The sequence below is a fragment of the Chlamydotis macqueenii genome, chromosome 19, assembly GCF_036417535.1.
Source record: "Chlamydotis macqueenii isolate bChlMac1 chromosome 19, bChlMac1.mat, whole genome shotgun sequence".
NCBI classification, from domain to species: Eukaryota; Metazoa; Chordata; class Aves; order Otidiformes; family Otididae; genus Chlamydotis; species Chlamydotis macqueenii.
Genome location: NC_141574.1, coordinates 9,130,305 through 9,142,662, shown reverse-complemented (window position 1 = coordinate 9,142,662; position 12,358 = coordinate 9,130,305). Strand labels below are relative to the sequence as shown.

At 43.6% G+C, this 12,358-nt stretch overlaps 1 protein-coding gene across 4 annotated transcripts in view; it reads right to left on the bottom strand.

Moving 5' to 3' along the window:
- The window catches only part of LOC104476461 (SPNS lysolipid transporter 2, sphingosine-1-phosphate), a 136,103-nt gene extending 127,772 nt beyond the window's left edge, over positions 1–8,331 (bottom strand). For all 4 annotated transcript variants that reach the window (XM_086763112.1, XM_086763113.1, XM_086763114.1 and 1 more), the window contains exon 1: positions 7,962–8,331. In XM_086763112.1, the coding sequence (XP_086619238.1) occupies positions 7,962–8,256 (295 nt within the window). In that variant the 5' untranslated portion in view covers positions 8,257–8,331. The remainder of the gene's footprint in view (positions 1–7,961) is intronic.
- Between the last annotated feature and the right edge of the window lie 4,027 nt (positions 8,332–12,358).

Below are 12,358 nucleotides of genomic sequence, written 5' to 3'. Positions count from 1 at the left end.
ATAATTAACTGTGTTCTATTATTTACGTAATTATTGGCAAAATCCTGAACAAGGAGTAAAATGGATTACTGCAGTTTTGGTTCAATGCAGCCTTAAAACAAAAAAACATCATCACATGCCAAGGCTGAAAGGATTTTCATTCCAGCATGTGGTTCTCATTCTGCCAGCCAAGCTCCAAGCTGCCACTACAATTATTCTCCATGTAACTCTGATCTTTTCCCTCTGCTGTTCTGTTCAGCCACTGCAGTTGCTGGCCACCAGCAGAAGCATAGGAAAGGTATTAAAAAAAAAAAAAAAAAAAGCCTGTAGGAGATAATATTGTTCACCAACAACATAACCCTGGTATGTTCATATTGCTGAAGCCTGAATTTAGGTCTAGCAAAGCATAAAGCCAAATTTTTCTTCCATATTTCTCTCCCTCCTCTTCAGTGAAAATCACCCTATGACTTAAGTTGCAGTAGATCAGCAGTTCTGGAGAAGGATAATTGATATTTATTCCCTCAAAAAGAGAAGTACAGAATAGGTGGGAGCAACTACACTGCTCTCACGACATGCTTCATTGCTGTCTAGAAGGACCAGCCTGACAGACCTCAATGCCTTACTCTGTCATTTTACACACTGACTGACACCATGGTGGTCCCCAGCCATGTCTTGTGTGGAGGCTTCCATGGAACACACAGCATCGTGAAGAGTGGAAAGAGGCCAGAGGGTCCTGAACAGCTCATTCAAGAGCCTCCCAAAAAAAAAAAAAAGGTTCAGCCACTCCTGACTGGCAATAGGTCTAAAGGAATTACCTCAAAAGTGCAGGGTTTTTATATCCTTTCAGTCACCTTGGATCCCTTACTTTCTCACTTTCCTGATTATTTATACTGCTATAAAACCAGAAGCACAAAAATTAGTGTTCCCTCTCTTTTACTTCCTTTTCCTGCAACCCTCCAGAAATAGTTGGGCTACATAAGACAGAAACACCCACAAAATAACAATGAAAACAGATGTGTCAAAAAAAGAAAAAAATGTGTAGGAGATGCCTACCGTTCGTGCCAATTCTAAGTGAAGTACTCATCCAGCCTATGAATAGCATAGTGAACTATCTAAATAGCACCAAACTCAAAGGGAGGTTCTGGGAGTTAAGATCTCAGGACTAAGGGTTTGGTTTTTGAGGTTGGTTGGTTGTTTTAATTATTTTGGCTGTGCTTGGCTCAGATTTGCTTCTTGACCTTCAGACCAAGAATTTCAGACCAGTTCACCAAAAATACATCTTTCAAGAGAGATCCACGCCTAGTTCTGTACCCAAACTTCTCTGGAAACCACCAGGAGTTGTTCACCTCACTTATACCTCTCCAAGCCCATGCTGATTTTGCTCAACATCCATTAACTTCCCTGGCCCCTTAGGCGCTTCACAGGTCCTCTGTAGAATTCATTTTGAACATACGTTCTTTTTTTCTAGAACACTTATCACTCAACATCCATAGTGCCAATTTCCAGAAAACTTTCTTCAACCAGCAGAACGGCATCATCCTCCATCATCCATTTCCAACAAACTCATTCATGCTTTCTCCTGTAATGCTCATTGTGTTTGATAGATGCTGTCTGCAAACATTTGCTGAAAGCTACCATTGTCTTCCCTCAAATCCTTCCTCACTCTTTGGCTACGCTGCCTACCAAATAAGTCATATCTCCTAGGGCCCCTTACACTAACCAATACCAGACCAAGAAAGTCTCTTGTCTCCTTCAGACTCTCCCATCCTACAGCTCTCTGACATCTCTTGATATACACGGATTATAAGTACCTTGGGTGCACCATCTGATTCAGTGGAAGCTGCACAATGATCAAGTTCCACGGCAACCTGATCTGGTTGGAGATGTCTCTGCTCCTTGCAGGGCAGTTGGACTAGATGACCTTTAAAGGTCCCTTCCAACCCAGCCTATTCTGTGATTCTACGATGTACTGGTCTGTAACACACATAAAGCAATGATGATGCAAACAAGTAAACTCAGTAAGAATTCTGATCTCTGAGTTTCCTAATTGCTATTTGTAAAATAAAATTATGGTTTCCTATTGAATCTCCTGATAGGTACCATGAACCTTTGTAACAGTTACAAGGAACCTCACAACCTTTACAAACCTTATTTGATTCAAGCAACACATAACACCTTTCAATCACAAGTTCCTCAGCACTTGAAAGCCCAAACAAGAGCTATGAGATTTCCTACTGAGGAAAGAGTCACCAGCTTTTAACATCTATTGAACTTAGTAGCCCACCATGCTACCTAATCAGCAGCTTATTTGCTCCTGATGTACAGTCTACCAGAAACAATAAAGAATAAATGTATAATAAATAGGAACAACTAAAACTGAGTTAACCAATGGAATTTAACCCTATTACAGCTTAGCACAGTATTTCAAAAGTCCTGCAGGAACGATTACAGAACTCTCACGCTTTTGACCAGAGAAGCTTTTCTGCACAGCTTCAGATATTGACAGTCTCAGAGAGCAAGTGACTAGTAAGATCATCATGTTATTCTTCAGAACACATTCAATATTTATGAGGATCTTAACTCCACGCAATAAAGACCACATTCACTGACTGCGATAACTTGGATGCTTTGGGGATAAAATTAATCAACATGCATGAAAGAGGATCTCTGAGCCAAACAGGAAAATCTGTACATAATAACAAAGATAGTTACTATCTGGCAAACCTACATCACAAGGAAGAAAAATACTATGATTAAACATAATAAGACTTCACTTGAAATGTAAAATACTCTGGAACAAATCCTGCCAGCTCGCGTAAGAACTGGCAAACAGGAAGCAACTGACTATGCAATAAAATCCATCACAGGGAAAACACGATGCTGGAGGACTAGATGCTGCTGCACAGTCCTTGTCGCTGTGCTGCCGAGTGCTTTCTATCACCTGAAGTGCACAAGGTTCAGTCCTTCTAGCTTCTGCTCACAGTGCAGTACTTCTTGCATTGTGAGCCAGTAACAGGTACCTATCGTCCAAGCAAAACATAATCATCCTTTTGCACATTCTCACGTGTGAGCCAGCGGTACTGCTGGCTCAAACAGGCTCTATCAATATTCTTTCCTAGTATTTTCCAACACTGTACTCCTTCCACAGCTAAGTCCGAGGTTGAGATTAGCTCAACAAGAGATAAAAAAAAAAAAAAAAAAAAAAAAAAAAAAGAAGAACTTGCATGCCACTTGATGGTTTCCTCCCTGAAACTATAAGCACAGAGTATAGTCTTGTTACAATGGGGATAAAGGGCTTGCTCTGTCCCATTACACATATGGGATCTCAGACTGCATGAAGATCATTCAATATGAAACATGCTATGAGGTAATAATACATTATTTTTCACAAATATGAGCTCAAAAGTGAAAAAAAAAAAAGCCATTTTGGCTTATAAACTCTTGAACATCTTTGCACTTGAGAGCTGAACCTTTCCTAACCCTTCAGTTATAGCTTGTACTACATAGTTTTAAACCTGACTTTCAACTTTCAATCATCATTTGCATTTATGTATCTTCAAAGAATGGCATTTGATTTGCAACTATGTGTTGTAATGAGAGGCTAATTAACACAAATATAGTTATTAGCAAGTTGCAGACATTTACAGGACAAAACCAGCAGACCAAAGCCTATGGTGCACTGTGTCACAGGGACAGAGAACCTCAAGGATGAACAATACCAGCCAGGACTCTGCCACTAACTGCATCACCACAGGCAAATCGCCGACACTCTACAACTCTGTTTCCCCTTCTGTAGTGGGATAGTAAGACTTGTTTACTTTACTGGGTAGTTCTCCAGCTTAATTAAATCATTACCTTTAAATTAAAGGCACTACAGCAATGCCAGGAAGTAGCATCTGAATTAGAAGGTGCAGGTGACACCCTAATGAAGCAAGACTATTTTCATCGTCAACAGCAGGCACACTAAAAGGTCATCCATGGCATAATTGTGAAACCACATTCCAAGCTTCTGAAGGTAAGATGACTTTTCCCCAAATTTCATTAAGGAAAAAGATATGTCCCAGTACCACCAGATGGCTGAAATGCTGTAGTTTCACAGGTAATCTTTTCATTACTGCTTGTTTTCCCTTTTCCTTACTCTTTTCTTTCTTAATAGCAGCAAAATATCACAGTTGTTGAAAGAATGCTTTTTCCACAGGCAACTGTTTTCAGTGTGATCAAAGACCTATTAAGAAAATAGCAAAGTACTACTTCCCTTCAAGACAGTAATGTTCAGCACAGAGTTTTCAATCTTTTCTTTACAAGAGCCACAGTAGAGGCACTCCCACTTTTTGTCTGGGACAGCTTCTACCAAATATCATTATATTTTAACATTCTCCATACACAGTGGAAATTTCCAACTACATCTAAACATAAGCACATTATTGAAAGATACACCATTTCTGTGCAGGCTTTTTATTTTCAAGGTATTTGAAGAAACTTATTCTTAAATAGTAAGAAGCAGGCCAGTCCTCAGTGGAGGCCCAGTTTCATCAAGTATCCCCAAAAGAGCTGCAGCTCAGTGTCAGGTGTGAAGCTGCATGTGTCCTGTATCTCAGAAACTGCACCCACATCCCGGCATGGAACAGCTCAGATACCAAAAGGATATGCCATCCTAGATTTGTTTAGTCTATACTGGGCTGCTTCCTTGTTTGATGCACCTGAAACAAAGATTACCCAAGAACAACTTATTATGCACACTGTCTTTGTATCCAGAGCCTCAACAGCAAGAAATACCACATCTGCTGTTTACTTCTTAGCCGTACAAAAGCATTTGCTTTTTATACTTTTAGGAGCAAGATGTAATATAGGAGAGGTCAGTCTAGAGTTTTCTTTCTATTATACAAGATCTCTTTGCACTGACTGGATGCATGTTAACTAACTTCCATGTGGTTATGCCAGAAAATAGTGGAAGATATGTAGAGAACTACATTTGGAACAAAGAACTCCATATATGATCTTTTTTTTTCCTATTGACTAAAAATATCCCAAATATATAATTGTATATACTTATTATATATATGCTAAATATATACTTTCTTTTTTTAATACTTGCATTTGTGACCAGGAAGACCAAAATGGTTGCAACTAAGTTTTCAAGTAAGACAGAAGATGTACTTGTAGTATCGTGCCCAAAAATTGGATTCCCTATTTGCTGATGTCCATCTGTCAGCTGCCTACTAATCACTTTTGAGTCCACTGACATGCTTTTAACTAAATTTGACAGCAGGAGGAAGTCTCAAAGCTCCCAATGCTTTCATTTAAAAAAAAAAAAAAAAAAAAAAAAAAAAAAAAAAAAAGGTTGGGTAGAGGAGAGACTCTTATAAGACAAGAAGAGAAAGGTTAATGACAAAGGCCAACCCTTATCTGACGTCAGAGAACCCACAGGAGGGATCACCCTAGAGACACAAATCCTCAGGAACCAGTTTCCATTGGTATTGCTGCTCTTCTAACGCTTGTTTCAAATAGAGCTGGAACCAGAAATTAATTCCAGTTCTCACAACAGTTCAGTGGCCTTAGGTAAATCATAACTTCTGATGCCACTTCCCCTGCCATAACACAGCTAGCGTTAAACTCCCTTATTATGTTGCTGCAACAGTTCATATTTGAAATGTACTTTGAAGGTCTGAAGAGTTACATTCGCTAATTATTACCTGTCTTGAGACATGAGCTAAATATTCAAAGTGCCAGCCTGATTCATATGCAAGTGCACATCACATAAGCATGTGGTATGCACTAAGACTCAAAATATAAAAGCAGAGATTGCTTTTAAAGAATACTTTATTATGAAGTCAGTTTTGAGTTCAAAACACATCATTTTTATTACCACAACTCTTCTATTAAACTGGATTTAAGTTATTATTTGTTTTGGATTAGCACTTTATAAAACGCTAGTTCGAAAAATAAATACCAACTGACAGAAGACAAGAAGATAATGCAAAATTTGATTCTGTCTCCAAAGGAACGTCTGATGTCTGAGATCTTAAACCTATGATATCAAGCAGAAAGCTAACAGGTTAAATTCCACAGGGCAGTTACTGATTACTGCAAAACCAGAGCTTTGCCAGTATTTCTAGGATATCATAGCACTGGGACTGGCAAATCTACACACCACAGCAGGTAGGCATTTTTATCCTCTGGTCAGGCACTTTCCAGCCCTCCCAGAAATGAAGATGCTTCTGCCTTCCTTTGCCAGAGCATCCCAAGTCTCCTGTTCTTGCAGGCAGAAAAATCAGATGGTAAAGGTCTTGCTGAAAATACTACAGCAAATAGGTGAACGAGATAATACTCTAAAAAAAAATAAGTAAATAAACTGAGTGTACACAAGGAGGGGGATAGCTTCCTGAAAAAGAAACTTTCCACGCATTAAAGGAAAATTGTGCTTTGTGGTAAATCTCTTTACTAGAGACATTCCTATTTGAGGGTGAGGGAGCAAACTACAATTTTCTTCAGTAATAACAGATCAGCCTTGTATCTTCAAGCTTCCTCCTGTAACACACAGACTACCAACCGAGTACTCAATACTTCCCAAGACTAGTCTTTACACTTCCTGAAGGAGCAAGCCTGTCTAAAAATAATAATAAAAAAGCCACACGGTCAGTTAATTTTTCCTTCTAATCCTCCCCACCTCCCTGTCCCAGATAAAACAAAGCCAAACCGGCCAACTTATTCTGACAACAGTGACTGTATTTACGTCCCTTGCATCCTATTACTACCCTACAAACATATATTATTTTGATGTAGGATAAACAAATATCTGATTTGTTTAACACCACATTGAGTCCTAGTGATTAAAATAAGTATATGCATAGAGCAAAATTTATACACGCACAAACCCCTTGATAAGCTCTGAAGATAAAATTGTCAGTATTGCCAAACACAGAATATGTATTATATTTTAATTACATGAGACAGTTGAATAGCAACAAGCCTACTTCATTTCTAATTAGAAAAAGTTCAGTAATCATCTTCTTCCCTGCTGTTATTGCCTGACAAGAATAAACGGGAGTCCCCTCTAGGGACTGTACAGTAAACATCCTAACACACATTTGTTTCGGAGCCCAGCTTCACAGCAGTAGTAGGAAGCACTGAGGCACACAGTGCCTTCCACGCAGTACAGCTGGTGAAGCGCATCCGTCAGGGAGTGCACAATTTTAAAGTGTTTACCTCAAGAAAATAGATGCTTTGCAAAGTGCAATGCAGCTGCCTTGCTGCTCCTTCTGTGTACGGCTGCACGGCCAGCCAGCAGAAACTGCCAGGCAGCTCTACTGTCACCTGCGTGCGAGTTCTGCAGAGAAGGGACCCTCCTTGGCAAAGGGCTGAAGGACAGCCTGGTGTTTCAGGCTGGAGGGACTGAGCAGAAACAAAGCAGAGGTGATTTGCTTCAACATGATTTCCACTCACAGAAACAGAAGTGATCCCATTCCTCTATTTCCCCTGTTTCGCAGCAGACCCTATTTATCCGACAGCAGCTGCACCTGTCACCCACAGCATTTACGCTGCTCCTCAGATCAATATCGCTTCTCCCATCAGCCCACAAAATCACAAAGTGCCCTCCGCCAGCCCTACCCAGCATCAGCCCTTTCCCAAAAAAAAAAACCAAAACACCCCAAAAAAACCCCCCACCAAACGCTTACTCCGCCACCCAGGCAAACAAAGGACACCTCCTTTTATTTTCGATAAAATTCAGACCAACTAGAGAACAATACCGGAGGGTCTGCACAATGGGCACCAGCCGCAGCCGGCCACGCCACGTCCCCACAGCCGCCCTCCTCCAGCCCGGGCACGGCGAACCGCAGCCCCCGGCCCAGGGGACCCAGCCCCGCTGTCCCCAACACCCACCCCGGGACGGCCCTACCGCCGGGGATGGAGGCGGCTGCCGGGTGCCCGGGCAGCGGCTGCGTCCACCCCACCCGCGGCGGGACGCCGAAGGGTGCCCTCACCTGCCACCGTGTACCGGTCCAGGTAGTTGAGGACGTTGCCCACGCTGAGGATACCGGCGGCCGCCACCCGGGCCCGGCCGAGGCTCGGCGCTTTGTGGCGGGGGACCGGGCGCTCGGGGTGCTTGCCGGCCGCCGGCGGGTTCATCCTGCCCGAGAGGGTCTGCACCTCGCTCTCAGCGCCCCGGCCGCAGCAGCCCCGCTCGCCGTCCTCCTCCTCTTCCTCGTCACCGGCTCGGAGCCGCCCGCCGCAGCCCGGGCTGCTGCCGGAGGAGCCGTCGCTTTCCAGGCACATCATGGGCTGCGGGAAGCAACCGCGGCGCGCAGGAGCCGGCGCAGAGTGACCGCCGCTGCGCGCTCAGCGCCGCATCCCGCCGCCGCCCCAGCCGCCTGCCTGCGGGACCGGCCACCGCCGCCGCTGACAGCTGCCCGGGCGGGGCGGGGGCCGGCCACAGGCTCCGCCCCCGGGCCCGCGCACCGCCCCTTCCCGCCTCGAAAGGCCGCGCGCAGCCGCCCGCGCACCGCCCCAAGGGCCGCCCCGCCGGGGAAGGGCTGGGTCGCCTTCAGGCCGCCCCGCCAGGGAGTGGGGCCGGAGCCCTCAGGGGAAGGGAGTCGCAGCCCTCGGGGCCGCCACCTGCCCCTCCGCCCCGGAAAGTTCGTGTCCTGCCTGCTCGGCGTGGTGGGACTGAGCAATCAGTTCCCTTTATCTGGGTTTTATTATTCTACAGCACGGCACAGCGGCGTAGAACACATTGATTGGCAGAATTGTGTAGGTCACCGGCAAAAAAAAAAAAAAAAAAAAAAAAAGGGGCAAGCAAAACTACAGGACTCGAGGCAATGCCAACACCAGGTTGTATCCCAACAGTAAAGTCCACATGGGTCACACAGGCCCACCCTCAGATCTGGTTTTAACAACAAATACATACAAAAAAAAAAAAAAAAAAGCTCCTTGCCTACTTTCAACCCCCAGAACGACCTACAGTCACAACAAGAGAGCAGTCAGGGAATGGACCACATTGCAAGGCAAGGCCTGGAATATGCTACCAATCTCGCAGCTTCTTGCTCAGCCCCAGATGATTTTCCTATTACACAGAATGCTTCAGGAACAACATGCATCTTCAAAGGAAGTAAGATTGCTCCAAAATTCACCCCCAATGTAAACAGTTTCGTCCCACTCCCTATAAAGTTCCACCTTTGAGCTAAGAACAGCCAAGAGAAATTTCATTTCAAAAGGAGAACTCTTCAAAGAGATAAAAGCGTGCACAACTAGAGTGGCTCCAGCCTGTCGTACCTGTAGTAAAACTACAAAAGCTAAGTAAAACAAGAGAAATAAAATGACAGCTAGAGAGCTCACATGCACTTGTCCGAGAACAGTAGGCTACGATTTCAGATTTCCCTCAGTTTGTTGATCTTACCTACCAAACCATATCATGATTAAAGGCTTTGTCTCCGGGATACACATTTAAACAAAACCCCTGTCACCTACCTCTGAGGAAACTGGGGTTACTCACAGCACAACACGGTGTGTCTGCGTTCAACACAGTTGGCTTTGTCACGCCCTTTCCACAGAGCCCGCACCGATGACACCAGGGCTGGACTATGCCAGGAACCCGGTGAGATATGGCAAAAGGAACCCCCAGGATGCTGCCGGTGAAAAGGGCACTTTCTGGTGAGTCAGCGTGCAACTCAGAGCTGTTTGAGCAACGTGCTGTTGAGGAAAGGAGCAAGCACCGTTTCTGATGACACACAACACTCCCAGACAGTGCTAAGTGACATTTTTGTGCTGAGAATAGGTCTGCACAGATGTTCCAGAGCTAGTTTTGGTAACAGAAACAACGTCGCTGGATTATCATCGATAATGTTCTGGTTGACTTGTCCAAATCTAGGGAATTTTTTTTTTTTTTTTACTCTACAGCAGCATCTGCAGTTCAGATGTGACTGACTATATGGTAAAGCTTATACTAACCAAACTGCTTCTTCGCATTTCCACTGATTTCCATGTTTCCAGCATTAGTTGTGTACAGTAATGTGATTAAGTGACAGTGCTCACCTAAAATATTTTATAGCCCAAAAGGAGAAAACACAGAGTAGAACTGAAAAGAAGAAAATGAAGAAAATAAATTAAAAAAAATAAATTTTAAAAAGGAGTGAAACAGCTTCAGAAAGACCACGCAGCTTGGCCAGCAGTGAAGGCAAAATTCATGCATTCTTTAAGTTAGACATATCAGGTACTAAACCCAGCTGGGCTGCAGGCTCGAGGAGTTCCACAGAGGCCAGCCAAAGTATCCAGGAGCCCTCAAAATGTGCATGGTCTGCTCCAAAGTCTATTCCACTACCCCCCCCCCCCCCAGCTTTGGCTACCCCTGGGCTTTGCACCCAGGAAACAATTTTTAGAAAATGTTAACGAGATTAAAAGGTACAGGCAAAATTAAAGATCTTAGTCTTATGGATCAAATGGTTCCCCTGAAAGGAGCTAAGAAAGCACAGTTTTCTTAAGAAATGGAAGTTTAAATTAATTTCTTTCTTTTCATTTGTAACCAATACTAAGCACACAAAACCAGCTGATGCTGAAGGTGGCTTACTGCATATAAAAGTAACTGCCTAAAAAGACTGAGGAGCGGCTTCTCCAAATCCCCTTGATTCAGCAAATCCCCAAAGAAAAGAGAAACCAGTTCAAATACCAACTTACTATTAAAGGTCAACATCCACGCTCCAAAGCCTGGGCAGGTTCTTATGGCCACCAAAGACAGAGCAATGCAGAACCAGGCTAAAGGGACTTGGAAGAACATCCCTTCATTTTTGACACAGAAAAGAGTTTCAGCTCAGAGACATCTACAGGTACAGCACAAAGGGGCATTGATTAGGCAGTTAGTTACACGGACACGCAGGGCCTTACAGCCAACCCTAACACCTTCAACTGTACATGGAAATTCACAAACAGAGCAGATGCCACTGCATCCATGTCATGAGATTTATGTAAAGGAAAAGCAGAGGGAACTGGAAAAAATGTGATGGAATTGGCTTTACCGGCAGGATGATTCATATGGCTGAACTGCTAAAAATCACTAGGTAGTACCTGTTAAGAGGAGCAAAGTAGATTCCAGCTTAGAGACATTGCCATTTGCTGTTACAGGTTGTTGAGAGGTGATTTGATTACAGTGTGCAAGTTTTCTTATAGGGAGAAAAAAGGCAGTTCCAAGAGCTCTAATCTAGTGGGAAGAGGCATAGCAAGAACCAGAACAAGGGCAAAGAGCTGAAGTTAGAAAAATACTAATGAATCATTGGGTTCACATTTGTTACAGAGTGATTATACTCTGGAACAAAATGCTAAAGAGGAGGTCTGTTCTCTGTCCCTTTATGTCCTTGGATGCAGGCTGATTGCCTTTCTAGAAAGGGCATTATTGAACTCAAACATGAGCTATTGCACTCCACATAGAGAGAACTGGCTGTAATTGCATGATACAGGAGGTCAGGCTAGATGGGTTAAAGTCCCAGCCCTGAAGATACAAGTTCTTACTCTGCTTACGGAGCACGCAACATTTTCCGGACCCACTTCAATCACTAGATTGATCTGACCCACAGCCCCTAGGAAAACACATCACACCAGCCTAATCTTGAAATGGGGATTGCAAGCAGTACTGTTCTCATAGCCCTGGTGATAAAGATGGACAGCATCTTTCTAGATACTGGTGATACTGTGTTCTGTCTAAAAGCCAGGAAGCTCCCTCACACTAGGAACACTACCAAAAGGTGAGCAGGTACAATTAAAAGGAAGTCAGATCTCAGCTAGCTCATCCTTCTGCTTTTTCCTGGTTACGCATGTTGTCTTTGCTCCAGAATGAGCTCTAGCCAGTTTCTGTAAATTCCAGCTAACAGATATTACCTAGGGGTAAGAGAGTCAGCAGCCTTTCCGCATAGTATAGCCTTGAGCACGACCTCAGCCCATACCCCATCGCTATCTTGTCCCTGCGGCCTCAAACGCAGATATGCTGCCCAGACGAGACCAAATGAAACCATACACAAGTCCTTAACAGCATGCTCTGCTGAAAAGTACTTGCAGAAATCTTGCTGAGCATTCAAAGAGGAAAAGAACAAATTAACTTGTTAGAAGCCCTGCTCTCTCCCAGTGCAGTCAGAGCTTATCCCTTCAGGGATTATTTTCTTCCTTTTATTATTTTGTTAGTACCTTAAAAGCTTGAAAATGTTTATTTTATTTTATCCTAGTCTGCACTTATTGATCTTTCCCCATCTCCAGAGTTATAGAGGTGGTCAGTATGAGCAAAAGCAGTTCTCTTTGACAACAGCTATACTTTATTTTTGAGGAAACAATACCATGTTTGCTGGTGCACCAACATTAACTACGGTGACATAGTCCAGTAGCTGGGCCATGGACTACACCT